We start from the raw sequence: 21,852 nt of genomic DNA, 5'->3' as shown, positions 1-21,852 counted from the left end.
TCGGAATTGGCTGTCAAAGATGACCAACGTCTCGGATTAAGTCCTCATCCTTTTACAATATAGGTGAGAGGCATGATTTATAATCTAGAATAAACGTTCACAAGCTCTGAGGCGAGAAAGCAGCTCACCAGCTAATGACGTCAAAATAGCAGCATAAGGAAGTCAGCTCTCTGAGACAATGTGCAGCTAAAAATAGGTCCTTAACACTAGCGCTTAAAACAATATCGCTAATACTTGGTAAATATTCAGGCCAAGAAATGTAAATTGAGTATTTTTGTTACTTAGAGGGCTTTATGGGCAGAATAGAGAACCTCCCATTTCCTCTATTGTAAGCAATATTTATTTACAAGTTATAATAGATAAGAAAAAGAAAAACATATGTATTAATGTAGGCAACATTCCAAAAACGTCCAAATATCGATAATGTATGTTAAGTAATACAGACGGTTCTAAAATGCAGCTAGAGTGTGGACACACGGAGAGAGAAGAGGACAAAGTGTGCTAACCGCAGCACAAAGGTAGTTGGAATGTGAACTATTGAAACAAAAAAACAAATGCTATGCACATTTCAACAGAAGTCTAACTGGAAGCGCGTTACAGGAGTGACTAACAAGCTAAGAAGGGAAAATTAGCAAGAAGAAGAAGTCAGGAGAGAGAATATTATCCACACAGTAAAACAATTTTAGCCATAGATATAAATGAGTAGCTTGTAGATACAGCAAACACACAGGGACATTCCGTGATTTTAGAAGGAACACAAATTAAAATGATGCCTGCTTGCCAAGTAGGCAAGTCGTTTACAAACTCAGAAATGGTACAAAACCGCATTTGTCAGCAGCCAGAGGAGGAGCCGTTTATATTTTACAAATGATTAATAATTAAATACAATAAATGTACAATATCATAATATATAATAAATAATAATATATAATAAAATTGCATAAATAATCGATTTGTAATGTAACCGTAGCCCTTGAATCGTAATCCAATCGTGAGGTGCTCCGAGATTCCCAACCCTTAGTTGGGCATGTTCTGACCTCTGCTCCTGCTCCTTCTGGATCTTTTCCAGGTATTTCTCCAAGCTGTATGGCGTGTCACTCTCCACTTCACTGTAGTCGACCACTTTTTGATTGTGGCGCTTTGGTCGGCCACTCGACGACAAGATGGCAGGGGCCTCGGTCTGAAAGCAGGCCACATATTGAATTAGCATTACAATGGTCTGATAGGTGACGTTACTTTACTCCAATCCAGTGGAAAAATTACTATTCTATTTATACTTATATTTAAAAGTTAAAAAGTAGCAATATCAACACAGCAACTTGCTCGCCCTGAATTCTACCGACATTTAACCATTAATATGCACACATGGGCTTTACTACAGTTCCGTTTTAGAGTACCACCAGTTTGTCGCAAATGCACCTAAAAATAAGAAAAAAAAAGTCGAACAGGTGCAAAAAGGGACCTAAACCCTTTTATTGCATTTTGCTCCTGAAATCAATCCATCCAAATTTGATAAAACTAGAGTAAAATGTTGCCCTTTAAACTTTTGATCAGCTGATGTGTATGTCGGAAGACTACCATTCTCTGTTCTGCACACGTCTTGAAGAATGTAAAAATTAAAGTTCGGATAACACACCTTCTGCTGACCAAGCACTTTTGCGATGGTCTTGTTCACCACAGCAGTGTAAAACAGCTCCTGTTTGGCAGTCAGAGGGGCATAAACAATGATCTCTTTCTTCGGAGGAATCTCCAGTGTCACATCAGTCTTTAGTCTCCTCAACAGGAATGGTGTGAGAATCTGCAAATAAGGAAGCCTGTCTCAACAATGTGTGCAATATAAAAGACATTACCTAAATGTAGTGTTGTGTTCGTAAACTAACCTGGTGCAACATACTAAGGATGTTCCCTTCACGCTCAGCAGCCACCACACTTTCTGCTTCACAGAGTGAGTCGATGTCAAACCATGACTCAAAGCTGCAAAGTGAACAATAAGTTAAAACATTAACAGTATTTGTTCCCACAGTGACTTTGTAACTTATTTTGCAAAGAGTTCAGGGTTTACAATGCATTCATTTATTTGTGGCGGGCTGTAAAAGTGCAAAGGTGGCAGTATCCCTTTAATGCGCCTTATAATACGGTGTGCCTTTTGTATGAAAATAGACCTGAATAGACCCTCTCATCGGCAGTGCGCCTTGTAATCCGGTGCGCCCTATGGTTCAGAAAATACAGTAAATGTATCAAGGCAATATTGAATTTCACTAGAAAGAACCCTACATTCAATACTGGTGCAACACAAAAATTATAGCACAAACAATGGGCAAACAAAATAGCAACTTCCCTTAAGCAAGCTAAAGTAGGGCTGCAACGATTCATCGATTAAATCAATGAATTTGATTTGAAAAAAAAAACTACCGGTATACTTATTTTGTTGCCTCGATGATGAGTTTAATAAAAAATACCCAAAAAAAATTTCCCGCAACCTTGCGTAAATTTACTGCACATGGAGTAGTGCACTTACGGTGATGTACAGTAGATTGCGTTGTGGGTGATGTCGCCTGTGTGTGCGTGGCGGGAACAGTGGAGTGCCGAGTGAGTTCGCTCAAAGAAGAGTAAGAAAGAGAGCAAAGGGCTTGAACAGGAAGAGAGAAGCCATTTTGACTGCTTTTGTGTAAGTTCACGGCCTCCCTGCGTGTACGAGACAGTGGTTCGTGACATGCCTGAACGCCAGACAAATGCCTCAGATCGACAAGCAATTATTCCATCCATCCATTTTCTACCGCTTATTCCCTTCGGAGTTGCGGGGGGCGCTGGAGCCTCTCAGCTACAATATAATTAACTGTGAAAAATATAGTCATATATATGCTCTGTTAAACCACTACCAGTAAGATAATAGCCAGTGAAGGTGTTATATTATTTTGGATTAAAAAAGTCACACACACAGCGACCACCGCTGCTGCTCACTGCTCCCCTCACTTCCCAGGGGTGGAACAAGGGGATGGGTCAAATGCAGTGGGTAATTTCACCACACCTAGTGCGTGTGTGACTATCAGTGGTACTTTAACTTTAACATGTTAAACATGTTCTTTGATGTTGGATGTTTTCCCTCTTACACACATGTAAGAGGGATCTGTGCTATGGCTATAAGTTGTTTTTTCCCTTGGCCTCAGTCTAGACCCCAAGGCTTAGACCGATTTTTTTTTTTTTTTCCCCAACCTCCATTGTTTACCTGTATCTCACCTTTTCTGTAAGGGGCGCCGGAAGTTGGCAGACCCGTCAGCGATTCTGTTCTGTCTCCCTGTAATGTTTGTCTGATCTTGAATGGGATTGTGCTGAAAATTTTAATTTCCCCTCGGGGATTAATAAAGTATTTCTGATTCTGATGGTTAAAACATGATTCTGATGTTAATACTTTGATTCGCGCAGCCACACCTGGATTGCACCTCCAGTGGCCCCCAGGTAAATTGAGTTTGAGACCCCAGTCTACATAGTCAAGTCTTCTTGGCATTTGCTAAGCTATCCAATTTCTGCCATGTTTTTTTTATCTGAGTGTTTTAGCCTTTTTGTGGTGCAATACGTCCCAAATTAGAGGGGTTTATTTATAGGGATCCCCATTAGCTGTGCTGTTGCTAGCATAGAAAAAAAACTAGTTTTCAAAATTAACGTATCAGATTAGACTGACAATCCTTAGTCAAGGACAGCCTTAAAGTTGTGGCATGCTTGGATCAATATTTTCCATTTAATGCCGGGATACCGACAAGGTTTAAAACGGGTGGCGATAGATGAGTTTCAGTATATTAATTGCTTTACAGCACTACTGTGGAGCTTACCTCTTTAAGTCATCAAAGACCTCTGGGAGGAGGAAGTTTAGAAGAGACCAAAGCTCAGCCAGGTTGTTCTGCAGTGGAGTCCCCGTAAGAAGAAGCTTGTTGTCAGTGGGCAGCATCTTTAACTCGCGCACCAGGCGACAGTTCAGGTTTTTGATCCTGTGGCCTTCATCCACAATCAAGTACTTCCACTGATAGCGCTGGAAGAGACAACAAACGTCAGCTTCCACCACAACAGACAATGCTCAGGCCTATCCCAGCTAGAAGTCAACCACCAGTGACTTAATATTTTACAATAACAATCATTAATTTACCTAATAAAGTACTGCGGTATATATAAAGAGCCTTTTTCGCTGAATCATGCCATTTGTGTTTGCAGGAAATAAAATGTATAAATGCATGATAAAATTTATTGTAAAAAAAAAATGTTTACTATGCAAAACATCCTTCACATTAATTTGATTGCAAAATCAATACAATTTAAAATATTAATTTAAAATGCCTGGAAGAATGGAGAAATGGCATTTGTTGCCTGTCCCTACTTCCTAAAATTATACTTTACCATGAAATATAATCATTTAAATCTATCCATTCATCTTCTACTGCTTGTCCCTATCGGGCGGAAGGCAAGGTCTGGACAAGTTGCCACCTCACCGCAGAGCCAACACAGACAGACAACCATTCACGCTCACATTCACAATCCTTCAATTTCCTATTTTTTCTACCTACTTGTTACTTCTTATTCTAATAAGAAAACAAAACCAATATAGTTAAATTTCACAGTTTAGTGGTGTCTCTCGGTTTTCCCTTAGTCCCGTTACCCCAACTCATTACCCTGTCCGAAACTCATTACCCTGTCCGAAAAATGTAGACTACTCCACAATTTGCATGATCTCCAGCAGTACTTCTCAAATATTTTCTGATAGACCCCCCCCGGAAGAAAAAGTATTTTGCACCCCTCCACTCTCCACCATGACTATAAATAGTGTCATGTGTCTACAAAATTGTTTTAACTATACCGCTGCATAACAATATAAGCTTATTAACATTTAAAGGAAACCACACACGGGTCATTCCTTGTCTCCCACCGTGGTTACAGTGAAGCCAAGTGCGACATACGCACTTGGCTTACGCATCATATTCGGGTACGGCATAAAAAAGCATGTTAAAAAGCATGTTACACGAGGTCACACACTATTTGAGAAGGACTGGTCTACAGGAAGTGACATCATTAAGATCAGGAAGGAAGGTGAACATTAAATCCCTTGATGTGCGTATGAATTTTTTCTATTTGATGTTCAATTATTTTGTTCATTTTGTTGTTGAATAAACTCATTAGTTTAGTGTCAAATGCAATCAGCATGAATGCTGTGTTGCTATAGTTAATGTATTTGCTAATTTTAGGCTAAAAACTCACTACTATTACCTTTCAGTCCTGTTTCCCAAATTAAGTCATCAGATGATCCCGTCATTGCATACATCGCTCTAAAGAAGACTGAAGAAACTCAGAGTGGTGTTTGGCAACAAATATTGCTTCAAAATAAACCAATACATTAGATAATAGTTATCAAGTTTTAAGGAAAATTAATGTCATTTGTAAAACATTTTTTCTTAAATAAAAAAAAAATTGTAGTGTCAAAATATTGGGACCTTTCAAAAATGTGTTTAAAATTATATGATCTAATGGGTTGTATAGCGCTTTAATAATGTACTTTCATTAATCAATATTCAAAAATATTATTAATCATCTTTAAAACTTTTTTTTTTTGACAGGACCAGTATTCATAGATTTAGAGTTGGAAAAAATGCAAGAATTTGTTTGCTGCAAGAATTAGTTGACAATAACAACATTGATTTCTAAAAAGTCATCGACAAAGATTTGTAATTGTCACTTAATAAAATTCTAATTGATAGACCACCAGAAATGTTCATGTTTACACTTTTATTACTTTAGGCCCACCAATAATTGCAGCTAAATTACCTTAACAGTACTGGATGAAAATAATTTCTGTACTGAATGTCAAGTTTGCAGGACATCTTGCACTTTAAGTCTGTTGATTTATTTATTACTGTGGTTGTATACTCATGTGGTTATATCTTTAAACCATTTGTTTTACTGTCATTTGTAACAAAAGAATTTCCTAGAATAGGTTTCAAATCAAGTCGAGTACTCAACGTCAAACTCGAACGTGTACAGCAGATCATAAGCAATAATCGTTTGACTAGCAGACTAATGGGGGGAAAAAAATACACACTAATGGCTGCCTTTGTTTATACTGAGATACAACAATCATAGCACAGATTTGGAGGAATGATCGTCTATCAAAGTGGATAAAAAAAGTTTAGATTTTAAAAGCTAGGTGAAAGGGTGTAAAGGCCCTTAAAGACTAATTACATCGGCTATTCCTAAATATAGATTTCTAGATCCTGTCCTGTAACCATTTGATCAGAGAAATAGTGACAGTACCTGAAGGAATTTTCTGTCGATCATGGCAATCTCAAATGAAGTGATGACCACAGGACACATATCGAGGGGCCCCTGAGGTCTGCGAATGTGCTTAAGTAGTTTGCTCCTCTCTGATTGGGGGCCATGATAAAGCTGCACAGACACCTAGAAGAGAGAGGCAAATTAAGCAAAAGCAAACAAAAACACTGCTTTGTGTTCACCATGGCGATGGCGTGGATTCGATCCCCAGCTTCCACCACCTAGTCACAGCTGCTCTGTCCTTGGGTAAGACACTTCACCCGCCATCAGTGTGAATGGGTGAATGTTGTAGTGTCAAAGCGCTTTGAGTAGAAGGTAGAAAAGCGCCATACAAGTATAACCTATTTACCATCTAGTACGGTCCACTCGGGGACAAAATTTGTTAATATCACCAGATCCATCAACTTCTTTGAAGACAGTCATTCTATCCGCCAACAACAAACTTTGGATTACCAACTAACAGGACTTGCTCAAATAAGAGAGACCCTTGTGATATGGTGACAAAGCAAAGTTGAAAATAAATTAATGAGCTACACGGGACCCCGTGGAACCACCACCCTTGTGTAGCTCCAAGGAACATAAAGGTAATGTACTGTGTGAGGTTATGGTGGCAGACGGACGGAAGCACATTGCAATCAGTCATTTAGTTTGTTCGGTTCTTGAGACATGGAACATCACCTCTGACTTGTGGGTGAAAGCGGTTCTGACTAGATTTTGTACTTTTCAATTTTCTTCTCACTGGATTGGTTCGCAGCCGAGTGTGAAGCGACTGGGATGAGAATCAGCACCTCCAAGTCCGAGTCCATGGTTCTCGCCCGGAAAAGGGTGGAGTGCCATCTCCGGGTTGGGGAGGAGATCTTGCCCCAAGTGGAGGAGTTCAAGTACCTCGGAGTCTTGTTCACGAGTGAGGGAAGAGTGGATCGTGAGATCGACAGGCGGACCGGTGCGGCGTCTTCAGTAATGCGGACGCTGTATCGATCCGTTGTGGTGAAGAAGGAGCTGAGCCGGAAGGCAAAGCTCTCAATTTACTGGTCGATCTACGTTCCCATCCTCACCTATGGTCATGAGCTTTGGGTTATGACCGAAAGGACAAGATCACGGGTACAAGCGGCCGAAATGAGTTTCCTCCGCCAGGTGGCGGGGCTCTCCCTTAGAGATAGGGTGAGAAGCTCTGCCATCCGGGGGGAGCTCAAAGTAAAGCCGCTGCTCCTCCACATCGAGAGGAGCCAGATGAGGTGGTTCGGGCATCTGGTCAGGATGCCACCCGAACGCCTCCCTAGGGAGGTGTTTAGGGCACGTCCGACCGGTAGGAGGCCGCGGGGAAAACCCAGGACACGTTGGGAAGACTATGTCTCCCGGCTGGCCTGGGAAAGCCTCGGGGTCCCACAGGAAGAGCTGGACGAAGTGGCTGGGGAGAGGGAAGTCTGGGCTTCCCTGCTTCGGCTGCTGCCCCCGCGACCTGACCTCGGATAAGCGGAAGAAGATGGATGGATGGATGGATGGAATTTTCTTCTAGTCAGACTCCATATTTTCAGTACAATTAATGGAGATTTTACCTGACCTGTTTCGACTGTCATTTGCAGTCTTTGGTAGGGTTTCCTGACTACTGTGACTGTAGCCTATCAGATGTTCTTATAGGTTTAGCCAACCAGGCAGACCTGTCAGTTTTACCTGGTCGGCTGCCCCCACTCCCCACATTTGATGGTTAATGGAGGAGGGAGTCCCTGGTATGAGAGGTCATATCCTAAATGAAGGTGTCCTTTGGCTGCTGCTTAATTTTGATAGCCTCCTTAATCTGATGTTTTGTTAGTTTCCACCTTTAAGAAGACTGCGGATGACAGTAAAAACATCCATCCATTTTCTACCGCTTGTCCCTTTCGGGGTCACGAGGGGTGCTGGAGCCTATCTCAGCTGAATTCGGGCGGTAGTCGAGGTACATCCTGGACAAGTCGCCACCTCATCGCAGGGCCAACAATCAAAACATGTCTAGTAAAATTTCTATTCATTGAACCGAAAATGTATTGTCTGTCTAAAAGAAAATTGAAAAGTACAATGAACCTTTTAGAGTGACAAGATGGTGGTTTGATTTTCGGAAACACAATCTTCGCAAGGGGTCCGGACTTTATTCCACACTGGAATTACCAGTGGATTTGCTCCTCAGGAAAGGTGTCGAGAAGATGTTAATAGACCACTGGCTGTCCAAAACATAATTATCCATTGATTGCACATTTACTTGTGACTTTGTCCAGAGACATAAGGAGAATAGCTGAGAATGGATTTAACAACTGTGTGCATATTTTTTAGATTCTTTGTATATGATATTATACTCTTATCTAACAGAACTGCTGTGGTATTTTTTCAGGAATTAAAACCCTTCCTTGTGGTCTATATAACCCATAATAGTGGTTCTTTGGTCAAAATGTTGCTTAGATTATATTTTGTTTTCTTAAGGATGCTCCGTTTTGTGGCCAGTCTTATTTATATAGCTCTACTTCAACTGCATCTTCGCCCCACCCACTTTTTAGTAGTATTTATTGCTTCCATATCGAGTTTACTGACAGATAAGTTACAACTTTATGCTACTTTGTATTATAAATGGCAACAGCTACTTTGTATTAGAAACGGCAACAGCAAAGGATGCATGTGCATGTACGAGACAGTCTGCCCTAAAACAAGAGGATAGAGAAAAATACGATACTTATTGACACGTGAAACTACAAAGGCGAACTCGCGCAAACCTATTCTGGTAAATCTCTACAATATTTGTAGATATCTGCGGACGTCCCAGATTGGAAAAACCTCCCCAATTGGCCAAATCCCAAACAATTCGTTTGGAGGAAGTATGAAGGAGGGCAAAATGTGTTTTATAAAATATCTCCGCCATACCTCTATGGAGTGATATAAAATGTTCGGGACTTATGCAGATACCAAATACCGGTACACAAAAACAAGTACCGGTACCAATAGGTAAGAAAAGTTGGTTTTGCATAATAGGTCTCCTTCAAGTAAGGACCTCCACTGGAGTCTTGTGTTGTGTCTGCTAAGCCAGCAAGAAGTAACTTAAGTTGGTAGAGTTAATAACTACAAACGTAACAATACTCAAAGTCTTGTAGGAGATTAGGCTCAAACGTTGCACTGCAGAGGATGCAGCGTTCGTTTACCCCCCTTGGATGAAACTATCCATCCATCCATCCATTTTCTACCGCTTATTCCCTTTGGGGTCGCGGGGGGCGCTGGAGCCTATCTCAGCTACAATCGGGCGGAAGGCGGTGTACACCCTGGACAAGTCACCACCTCATCGCAGGGATGAAACTACTTTAGGACAAATATTGCATTGAGCCAAGTTTTAAGTCTTTTTGTAGTGAGCATTTCATCACCTGCTGTCGACGGAGGTGTCATAACTACGACTGTTAGCTGAATAAAAAAATACAGATAGCCATATTATTTCACAGTTCTCCTGTACTGACACAAGTAGGGACCATCTCCAAAACACACTGGTTTTCAGTGTACATCAGTACTGTCCAGTGATAGTACTACGACAACTAGTAAACAGTACCGGTACCCCCAACACCTACCTGGGGTGTGAAGCGCTTGAATTCATTGATCCAGTTGGGCAGAGTGGAAAGTGGTGCCACCACCAGGAAGGGCCCCATCACTTTCTTTTCGATCATCATGGCAATGTGGGCAATACACTGGATGGTTTTTCCCAGACCCATTTCATCAGCAAGAATTCCATTAATGCCATTCTCCCACAACATCTGACATAAAAAAAAAAGTTGAAGAAGAAAGCTTGTTCACGTTTAAAAATATTTTAATAAATTAAAAATTGGGAATTGTAAAACATTTTTATTTTTCATGGAACTGTTAGCATGACATTTAACATTTTAACTCATCTTTATGATCTTGCTATTTGCATTCAGGTTGTCCCTCGCATTAGGCCATTGTATGGTGTTTGGTCCCATAAAACTGGCACGTTAAGTCCACTGATTCGTGTTTAAGTTCAGTACACTTTACCTCATCTAGCACGACTGAAAGAAGTGCGACAAGTCCAGACATAATTGTCTCATGCAAACCAAAATGTAACCGAGTCCTAAAATGACGAATGCTAGTAGTTCCTGGTACATTAGTTGTCCTTTCAAAATAATATTAGCGCAAAGTGTTGTCATGGGATCAGGATACAATTATACTCACACGAAGCCACTCGATGCCCTCGATCTGGTACCACCTCATGACCCCGCCTGTGAAGAGCTGTGGCTGCTGAGCAGGGACTGGCTCTCCGTTCACCTTCCTATTAGGGTCCAAGAGATGTTTGGCGTTATCTCGCACCGTTTCGGCCAGGCGATTCTTAATGTCTTCGTTGGAGTCGCTAATGCTCTCGATATCCTTGGTGTCTAGTTTCTTCTGGTCAAGGGCCATTTCCTGATAAAGAATGTTGAACAAACAGTGGTTGAAGACAGAAACAGACTCGATTACCTTATCAAATCAGACTACCGGTATGTGGTATATTAACCAAATTCTGCCTATTATATATACAATTATCCCTGCAAATATTGGTTATTTGTCGCCATTTTGCCAATCAAAATCGTGCTCCAAATGGCACTATAACTTTCTAGCCAATCAATTCTAATTACTGCGCTAAACAGTTACAAATGGTTTGTCAAGGAAAGTAAGTGCAATGAGTTGGAACAACGGAAGCACTGACTGACAGGCAATTTTCAACCGCAAAACATGGCTGCAAAAGGTGTTTTGGAAGTGGTGTCCTGATACAACTTTTCCACTTCAGATACGATAGTGATATTGGAGTCTTGAGTACTGGCCAGTACCGATATTGATCCTATACGATATTAGCAGTAATCATAAGTAGTACTTTTATTACATTGTGGTGTGGAATGTTAGAAAAGGTTTGATCATGTGAAATTAGCCAAACAGAGAACAATTGATTTATGCTGTCTTTAAGTAAAAGTGGAGTGGAAATTGTTTTTGTTGACAACTAGCGGTCACAATAATTCATTAAGTTATGCGAGCATGTTTGTTACTTGATACTTTTTAATACGCTCCTGCCTTGGAGACTTTGTACACAAGTAATATGCAACTATAATGATTTGATACTTGTTTATATTGACAAATATGTTAGACTGCAATACTGTTTAATTAAGGTCACTTATTACGTATGTCTAGCTTGTGTGCTATTGTGTGCTCAGCTGCACTGTAGCTGCTAGCTCCTAGAAGCCTATAGCCTACCATGTTTACCTTTTGTAAATGACTAAAATACACGAAAAGACTAACCAGGTGTGCTTATTGGAGGACATTTAGATGTTAACTGGCTGTCCAGATTTGCATACTGCTTGTATCCGAGCTTACATATTGGCGAGCAAGCAGATATCAGATTGCTTTTCAGACATTTTTTCTAATTAAAGAGATGAACATTTAATTTAAGGCTATTTTTTTTTTTTTTTTCATTTTCATTTTTAAATATAAAATTAACACTTTGCTACATTTTGTAGTTGTGGTAATTTTCGTGTGCTGTGATGGCAAAATGCTTACACATTTCTCAGTGTTTTTGCAATAAATTAACTATTAATCAAGAAATGTCCCAATTATAATTACATAGAGAAAACAAATGCAACTTCAGTGAAACTGGTTCATGTTACGCCCTTTGAACTGTTTGATAACCAAAACTAGCCACTGCATTCTCATTTACTTGCGACTTTGTCCAGAGACATGAGAATGGCTAATGAAGGAATTTGTTAGTTGTTGGTTTTCCTCCATTTGTACAGACACTATTTTATTTACATTCTTGTATTTGCTTATACTTAATACTGCCATGCTTTTATTTTGAAGCTTACCTTACACTACATAGGAAGTCACTTTGTGCATGTTTTAATGTTGTCTAATTAGATAGTATTTATGTTGCTGATTAGTGATAATGATAAAGTTACCAATGCTACAATACATGTCAATATAAACTGACAATATTTCATAGCAATGAACCTTCTGCTTCTCAAATTTGATGTCAACATAAGCGGTCAACCATGTATGTCGATTTTGACTTGAGCATGTATTTTTTAATAAAAAGAACACGGTGCACCCAGACTTTAGTTGGTCCACATGATAGGTGCCACTTACTTTATTGCAACTTTTACTTTCTCTTGTAATTCATCAAACAAGGCCTTGCCCAAAAGAAACAACTTTCATTACAATGTGTGGTAAAATCAGGCACTTAAAAGAAATATTTGGGACTGATGAGTTGAGATCTAGTAAAAAAAAAAGCAACAACATAAAAAACACAAAAAAAACTATTTTAAATCTTACCTCTTCTTCCACTTTAGCTTTCTTAGCTCGTGACATGATTTCCTGAAGTCAAAGTCAAGCATAATTGATGAGCAAACAGAGTAGCTATTTTCAAAACCATTTACAAAAGTCAAAATGAGACCATACATCTTTAGACATGACATCTGCAATCTTGTAGTCATCATCCCTTCTTCTCTTCTTCTTATCTATTTTAGGAGGGACAAAGTCAAACTTTCAAACCTGAACTTTGAAGGACTAACAATAAGTTTTTATGATTAAGAATGTGCCGATTATCAGCCAATTTCAGAAGAAAAAGTATGTGATCGATCACTGCCGATTGATGCCTTTCAATGCTGATTAATACAGATCACCAAAAACGATCCCTTCTGGCTGATACCGTATTTTTCGGACTATAAGTCGCAGTTTTTTTCATAGTTTACTTATACTTATACTCAGGAGCGACTTATGTGCAATGTTCCCTCTAATTGTTCATGTGTCTGAGCAAACACAAAAACTCCCTGAGCATTCAGTGGAGCACATGTGAGCAACATTACACATGGCAATACCAGCAGCACCCTGTCTCAAACCAATCTTTTATAACAACACTCAAATGAGGAGTCATTTTCATGAGATTATTTTGTAATATTAGTGATTTGGCCCACTTGTAATGAAAATAAAAGAAATCTTGTTTTTCATAAGCTATGGATTAGTATTGTACAATATGTCTGGGTGGGGGTCCTGCTTTGGAAATCATTTGTACCCCTTTCAGAGATCACATTTAGTTCCCCTTAAACATCCTCAAGTTGCACAATGAAATGTAAGCATAGGATGAAGTGTGCATTCCTGTAACTTTCTCTAGTAACAGCATTCCATGATTAATATAAATAAATTAACATTAATAATAAATGACAGTAGAATAAGCACACGTATGACTGAAGAGTACCGGTAATAGTGTAACTTTGTGAGGTGTTTGAGTTGTCCGACTTTTTGTGTGGCCATAAACGCAACAGTGGCTTAGTGGTATGCGTGTTGGTGACAGATCACAAGTTGGTTTTGGCCTGGTTTGTACAGCAGAAAATGACTAGTTTTTCGAGATAGAAGTTTTCTACTCATGTTTTTGGTGTGGTTATGGCCGAATATAAACAGTTTGGCTCAATAAAGTGATCGATATAATTCCTGTCCTCGAAAGCATCTCGATAGACTTTACAATAATTGAACGCTGTTCAATTGACGAACACTGTTAGGGCCGCTTGTTGTCACTGTCACTCAGAGTTGCATTGCAAAATTACACAGAATAAATGTGTTTATTTTGTTTAGAATTCAGATGGGATTTGATTTGGTGCGCGGCATATTTGCTGTGCGCAGAGGACGCTTGAGCAGTGCGCAATTGCGCAGGCGCACACCTTAGAGGGAACGTTGCTTATGTGTGAAATTATTAACACATTACCGTAAAATATCAAATATTATTATTTAGCTCATTCACGTAAGAGACTAGACGTATAAGATTTCATCGGATTTAGCGATTAGGAGTGACAGATTGTTTGGTAAACGTATAGCATGTTCTATATGTTATAGTTATTTGAATGACTCTTACCATAATATGTTATGTTAACATACCAGGCACGTTCTCAGTTGGTTATTTATGAGTCATATAACGTACACTTATTCAGCCTGTTGTTCACTATTCTTTATTTATTTGAAATGTTCTTTCAAATGTCTATTCTTGGTGTTGGGTTTTATCAAATACATTTCCCCAAAAAATGCGACTTATATAAGTCGCACTGGAGTATATATTTTTTTCCTTCTTTATTATGCATTTTCGGCAGGTGCGACTTATACTCCGGTGTGACTTAAACTCTGAAAAATACGGTACCTTATGTTTGTTTCCTTAGCTGATAGAGGCGGCTAGTAGCCAACAATGGATACAGTGTGGGGCTGTTTCCTAACGTAATAATCATCACCTGCATTGCAACAAATAAACTACATTTCTTGCAAGTATTATTATCACTGGAGGACAAGGGTAACCATGTTACACACCAAGTAAGAACAAGCAGGAGCAGACAAGAAGACATGCTAATCGCTAAGCTATCTTGAAACAGAAGATGTAGCAAGTGCTTAGTCAAGTTTAAAGGGGAACTGCACCTATTTTGGAATTTTCTTTATCATTCACAATCATTATGAAAGAGATGACGGATGTTTTTTTAAATGCATTCTAATCAGTAAATAAATGCGATCAAAAGTCTGCTTACAATGGAGCCTATAGAAGTTGCTCTATTCTGCCTATAAAGCCCTTAAAAAACATCCAAACACCTCCATTAAGGCTTTATATACATGTATGTATGTAACGTAGTAACGGATACATTTAACATTTATGTATTTTGTTCATTTTAAGCATACGCGGCGCATTTATTTAATAAACGCATTACAACGTTCGCTTTTTTCCCCCCAACTACATCACTGAATATTGCTCACTGCAGACTTTATGAGAGCCAATAAACATAATAAAACATCACTTACTGTACAGAGTCTGTTGTCATTAGAATGCAGACCGCTGTTCATATGTTCCCATAAAGAATGACTACGGTAATAATTCTCGCTAAGAAAGGGGGTGAAACCAAGCGTCTGTGTCATGTTGGCCATATCCGGCTCTAAATTAGCTGTCAAAGTGTACTAACTTGTCAGAATACGTCCTCATCCTTCTACTATCCAGGTGGGAGGCATGATTTATGACAATGGACATTGGAGTGTTACTTTCAAAGGCAAAATTAAAGCATTGGTAGAAACATAATTTTATATGGGATTTTATTGTATTATATGTATAGTACATGTTCCAAAAAGAAAAAAGCATAAAACACAATATATTTAAATATACTAAATGTAAAAAAGGGAATATTCAAAATAATCTAGTTTGGTTACGCCATCATGAGCGCAACACAAGGTTGTACGGTACAAGTTTCAACTACAATTCTAAATAATATGTCAAAAGCAAACTGAAATCAATTACACACAACTTAAAGATTGATCAATAACTACCGTATTTTCCGCACTATAAGGCGCACCTAAAAACCACAAATTTTCTCAAAAGCTGACAGTGCGCCTTATAACCCGGTGCGCTTTATATATGGATAAATATTAAGATTCATTTTCATAAAGTTTCGGTCTCGTAACTACGGTAAACAGCCGCCATCTTTTTTCCCGGTAGAACAGGAAGCGCTTCTTCTTCTACGCAAGCAACCGCCAAGGTAAGCACCCGCCCCCATAGAACAGGAAGCGCTTCTTCTTCTACTGTAAGCAACCACCCGCCCGCGTAGAAGAAGAAAAAGCGCGCGGATATACCGTACGTTTCATTTCCTTTGTGTGTTTACATCTGTAAAGACCACAAAATGGCTCCTACTAAACGACAGGGATCCGGTTCATGAAAAGACGCAATCTCTCCATCCGCACACGGATTACTATTTCACAGCAACTGATATTCCTGTGAACCGCACTGTGGATACAACGGGAGCACGTACGGTGAATATTCGCACCACAGGGAATGAGAAGTCATCCTTCACTGTGGTTCTAGCTTGCCATGCTAATGGCCAGAAACTTCCACCCATGGTGATATTCAAAAGGAAGACCTTGCCAAAAGAGACCTTTCCAGCCGGCGTCATCATAAAAGCTAACTCGAAGGGATGGATGAAGAAAAGATGAGCGAGTGGTTAAGGTAAGTTTAAGTTTACGCGAAGAGGCCGGGTGGCTTTTTTCACGCAGCTTCGTCCATGTTGATATACGATTCCATGCGCGCCCACATCACGCTGGTTTTAATATATTATTAAAGTTTGACTGACCTATTTGACTGTTTTTTTTTACATTCCTTTAGCGCAGTTAGATGCGGCTTACAACACGGGGCGGCTTATAGGTGGACAAAGTTTTGAAATATGCCGTTCATTGAAGGCGCGGCTTATAACCCAGGGCGCCTTATGGTGCGGAAAATACGGTATTTAAATTTAGTAATACATAAATATGATTTATCAAAATATAAAATAAATATACCTGAACAGAACGCTCATGATGGTTACACCAAAAAGTAATGCTATAATTCGCGTTTTTCCAAGTTTTTGGGGCATTTTTATGCTATTTCCAAGCATTTCCTTTTTATTATCTTTGATATTAAATGGTCAAACTAATGCATATTATATATGCATGCCCTAGTAAACAAAAAAAAAGTCATTTATTTTGATTGTTACATTTTAAAGTACATTTGTGCAGGTGGGTGCGAATGTACCCATTACCAGAGCTGTACACATCTAGAATAAAGTTTGGCGAGCAATGAAGCAAGGAAGCAGCTTATCAGTCGATCATGTCAACATTGGCACGCAAGCTCCTGATCACGGCGCCGCTATAAATAGTTTGTCTGTGTTTGCGCTTATAATAACAATATCACTAATACTTGGTTAATATTCAATTTACAAAATGTAAATGGAGTATTCCTGGGGCTTTTTGGATGTTTTTGGACTTTATGGACGAAATAGAGGACCTCCCACTGGCGCCGTTGCAAGCGGACTTTTATTTACAAGTTAGAATGCACCTAAAATAAATATCCGTCGTCATGTCTTTCACAATGATTGTGAACGATTTTTTTTTTTTTTTTTTTTTTAAAGTGCAGTTCCCATTTAACAAGTGCAGATGAAAGCCCGTTACAGGAGAAAGCAGTTATTAACAGGAAATGAACAAGGGGATTAATAAGAGTTAGAGAGAGGATAATATAACAATGTCTGTTGCATATACAGGTAAAAGCCAGTAAATTAGAATATTTTGAAAAACTTGATTTATTTCAGTAATTGCATTCAAAAGGTGTAACTTGTACATTATATTTATTCATTGCACACAGACTGATGCATTCAAATGTTTATTTCATTTAATTTTGATGATTTGAAGTGGCAACAAATGAAAATCCAAAATTCCGTGTGTCACAAAATTAGAATATTACTTAAGGCTAATACAAAAAAGGGATTTTTAGAAATGTTGGCTAACTGAAAAGTATGAAAATGAAAAATATGAGCATGTACAATACTCAATACTTGGTTGGAGCTCCTTTTGCCTCAATTACTGCGTTAATGCGGCGTGGCATGGAGTCGATGAGTTTCTGGCACTGCTCAGGTGTTATGAGAGCCCAGGTTGCTCTGATAGTGGCCTTCAACTCTTCTGCGTTTTTGGGTCTGGCATTCTGCATCTTCCTTTTCACAATACCCCACAGATTTTCTATGGGGCTAAGGTCAGGGGAGTTGGCGGGCCAATTTAGAACAGAAATACCATGGTCCGTAAACCAGGCACGGGTAGATTTTGCGCTGTGTGCAGGCGCCAAGTCCTGTTGGAACTTGAAATCTCCATCTCCATAGAGCAGGTCAGCAGCAGGAAGCATGAAGTGCTCTAAAACTTGCTGGTAGACGGCTGCGTTGACCTTGGATCTCAGGAAACAGAGTGGACCGACACCAGCAGATGACATGGCACCCCAAACCATCACTGATGGTGGAAACTTTACACTAGACTTCAGGCAACGTGGATCCTGTGCCTCTCCTGTCTTCCTCCAGACTCTGGGACCTCGATTTCCAAAGGAAATGCAAAATTTGCATGGTTGGGTGATGGTTTGGGGTGCCATGTCATCTGCTGGTGTCGGTCCACTCTGTTTCCTGAGATCCAGGGTCAACGCAGCCGTCTACCAGCAAGTTTTAGAGCACTTCATGCTTCCTGCTGCTGACCTGCTCTATGGAGATGGAGATTTCAAGTTCCAACAGGACTTGGCGCCTGCACACAGCGCAAAATCTACCCGTGCCTGGTTTACGGACCATCGTATTTCTGTTCTAAATTGGCCCGCCAACTCCCCTGACCTTAGCCCCATAGAAAATCTGTGGGGTATTGTGAAAAGGAAGATGCAGAATGCCAGACCCAAAAACGCAGAAGAGTTGAAGGCCACTATCAGAGCAACCTGGGCTCTCATAACACCTGAGCAGTGCCAGAAACTCATCGACTCCATGCCACGCCGCATTAACGCAGTAATTGAGGCAAAAGGAGCTCCAACCAAGTATTGAGTATTGTACATGCTCATATTTTTCATTTTCATACTTTTCAGTTGGCCAACATTTCTAAAAATCCCTTTTTACTATTAGCCTTAAGTAATATTCTAATTTTGTGACACACGGAATTTTGGATTTTCATTTGTTGCCACTTCAAATCATCAAAATTAAATGAAATAAACATTTGAATGCATCAGTCTGTGTGCAATGAATAAATATAATGTACAAGTTACACATTTTGAATGCAATTACTGAAATAAATCAAGTTTTTCAAAATATTCTAATTTACTGGCTTTTACCTGTATGCGTAGTGTCGATACCAAGTATCAGTGTGATCGATGCTACAGTTGTAGTAAAGTTGATATTTTTATTTTCACAAACATTTTTTTGTTATTGTTAATGTTTACAAATACAGGGAATAATTCCATGGACACTAACTAAAAGTAAACTAACTTCTTCACCAACCTTTTTCCGGCTCCGGGCGGTTTGTGTTCTGCATATAAAACAAAAAGGTCAGCGATAATATAGTATGGGGTGGGGGTGGGGGGCACTCACTTTCTTGGCCTTCTTTTCTAGTTTTTCCTTTTTGACTTTCTCCTGGTGTGTGTACAGAAAAGAGAGTGCAGGACTTTAAGGACCAACCATTGTGTTTCAAGAGATGAGGTTTGAAAACTGCTGCACTGTACCTCACTCTGCTGCTGCTCCATTTTAGTCAGAAGAAACTTGGAATAGATGTTGCTCTTCTGGAGCAAATGTTGCAGCCTTTTGAAGCGTATTTCATGAGTCTCTCTTTCTCTCGCCTGACGGGCCTAGTGGTTACAAAAAAGTAAACAAGTTAAAACTAACACAAGGAGTAATCTATGGATAATGTGACTCATTGGGTGCTTAGCAACAAACCTCGTCCATCAGCTCCTTCTCTTTCTTTTCACCTTCTGCCATCAGATTTTGCTCTTCTTCCTCCATTTCTTTGGTGATAATCACTCCAGACAACATATTGTCACTCTTCACACTCACATCTTGGAACAAAAGCAGAACAACTTTTCACAATTATATCAGTATTAGGGCTCAACCATTTTGGGGAAATAGTGTGATTTCTTTTTCCCCCCCTCAAACATTGCATATTGATATGCAATTTAAAAATATTTTTGGAGTTTTTTTTCATAGCACATAATATATTATTTTAATAAGGGGTGCAAGATAAATATTGTGCCGATATGAGGAATTATTGACTTCAATAAATGCGATAACAGAAAAAAAGCTCAGATAAAAAAAATATAAAAAAAACGCTCAAATGTGGCACAATTACCCATACTGTACTGTAGGTAGCTATCTAATCAATCCCTTCAAAAATTTGCAGGCTTTTGTGATTGTTGAGGTTTAAAAGGCCTGAATTTGCAGTCGCTTTTTCAGAAAGTTGTGGCAAAAGCTGTAATTTTTTTAGGTTCCCCCCAATATTATGAATCAACTTGTGATCTTATGAATTCGTTGCTTGTAGTCTCAACCTTAAAAAGCACATGATTTAAACAAAAATAGGTAAATAAATACTGTATTGATGTTGTACTTGTTTTATTCCACAGACTAAAATACACACTAGATGGCAGTAAAAGTACATACGCAGAACTCACTGTCAAAATACTGTACTTAGTTATAACAAAGGCGGGGTACACCCTGGACAAGTTGCCACCTCATCGCAGGGCAGACACAGATAGGTAGACAACATTCACATTCACTCACTAAGGCCAATTTTAGCATTGCCAATCAACCTATCCCAGGTGCATGTCTTTGGAGGTGGGAGGAGGGAACCAACGCAGTAACGGGGAGAACATGATAATTAGGGGTGTGGGGAAAAAAATCGATTCGAATTCAAATCGCGATTCTCACGTTGTACGATTCAGTATCGATTCTTATTTTTCAAAAATCGATTTTTTATTTATTTTATTTTTTATTAATCAATCCAACAAAATAATACAAAGCAATACCATAACAATGCAATCCAATTCCAAAACCAAACCCGACCCAGCAACACTCAGAACAGCAATAAACAGAGCAATTGAGAGGAGACACAAACACGACACAGAACAATCCAAAAGTAGTGAAACAAAAATGATTATCAACAGTATCAATATTAGTAACAATTTCAACATAGCAGTGATTAAAAATCCCTCATTGACATTATCATTAGACATTTATAAAAAAATAAAAAAAATAAAAATAAAAAGAATAGTGTCACAGTGGCTTAGACTTGCATCCCATCCCATAAGCTTGACAACACACTGTCCAATATTTTCACAAAGATAAAATAAGTCATATTTTTGGTTCATTTAATAGTTAAAACAAATTTACATTATTGCAATCAGTTGATAAAACATTGTCCTTTACAATTATAAAAGTGTTTTACAAAAATCTACTACTCTGCTTGCATGTCAGCAGACTGGGGTAGATCCTGCTCAAATCCTATGTATTGAATGAATAGAGAATTGTTTTGAATCTGGAAAATATCGTTTTTGAATCGAGAATTGCCTTGAATCGAACAAAAATCGATTTTGAATCGAATCGTGACCCCAAGAATCGATATTGAATCGAATCGTGGGACACCCAAAGATTCGCAGCCCTAATGATAATAGTATTAATTAATAACAAATAATAGTATCAACTATTATTACATAAACAAACACCCCCAATGGCTTCCTTATTTTTAACAGTCTGCGCTGTCGTCCACAAGTTGCAGACATTCTCTTTGTATGTTTTACACTTGGAATGTGTGTCCATCTTAAACATTCATTTACGTTTCAACACATTTATCCCTGCACGTTAAGAACTTGCGGACTCTTGATTGTTGTTTGCGGCAGTAATTACAGTTGGTATATGAGACGATGAGACATCTTGTATATGCTGCATTTTTGTTATGTCAGCTTTGCAAGTAAAACATGTTCTTATTGTCTTACCCTTGATAAATAAAATGTTAAATATACAAATACATGTGAACTAAGAAGTCAGGACATCAGTGTGTTGCTAAATGTTTATATACTACATCCAGAAAACTTTGCACCGTAGACAGAGTCCCATTAGGCTTCTGTTTATTTACCTGAATCAGTGCAGATTTTGAAAGGTTTAGAGGCAAGTATACAAGAAATCACACAAAAATATTGAAATTGGATGGAGTGGATTTATACACTTAAGAAAACAAATTCTAAAG

The 21,852-nt window shown here is 39.0% G+C and overlaps 1 protein-coding gene across 1 annotated transcript in view; it reads right to left on the bottom strand.

The window, feature by feature from the left end:
- Positions 1-21,852, bottom strand: part of hells (helicase, lymphoid specific) — a 35,925-nt gene that overhangs the window by 11,221 nt on the left and 2,852 nt on the right. The window contains exons 3-15 of the mRNA XM_061964323.1: positions 19,554-19,672; positions 19,343-19,465; positions 19,212-19,253; positions 19,122-19,149; positions 12,748-12,806; positions 12,622-12,663; positions 10,501-10,728; positions 9,885-10,067; positions 6,292-6,435; positions 3,828-4,024; positions 1,881-1,974; positions 1,637-1,798; positions 1,038-1,180 (exon numbers count right to left, since the gene is read on the bottom strand). Of these exons, the coding sequence (XP_061820307.1) occupies positions 1,038-1,180; positions 1,637-1,798; positions 1,881-1,974; positions 3,828-4,024; positions 6,292-6,435; positions 9,885-10,067; positions 10,501-10,728; positions 12,622-12,663; positions 12,748-12,806; positions 19,122-19,149; positions 19,212-19,253; positions 19,343-19,465; positions 19,554-19,672 (1,564 nt within the window). The remainder of the gene's footprint in view (positions 1-1,037; positions 1,181-1,636; positions 1,799-1,880; positions 1,975-3,827; positions 4,025-6,291; positions 6,436-9,884; positions 10,068-10,500; positions 10,729-12,621; positions 12,664-12,747; positions 12,807-19,121; positions 19,150-19,211; positions 19,254-19,342; positions 19,466-19,553; positions 19,673-21,852) is intronic.

The sequence above is a fragment of the Nerophis lumbriciformis genome, linkage group LG02, assembly GCF_033978685.3.
Source record: "Nerophis lumbriciformis linkage group LG02, RoL_Nlum_v2.1, whole genome shotgun sequence".
Taxonomy (NCBI): domain Eukaryota; kingdom Metazoa; phylum Chordata; class Actinopteri; order Syngnathiformes; family Syngnathidae; genus Nerophis; species Nerophis lumbriciformis.
Note: the sequence above shows the minus strand (reverse complement) of the source record. Positions and strands in the feature narration are given on the sequence as shown.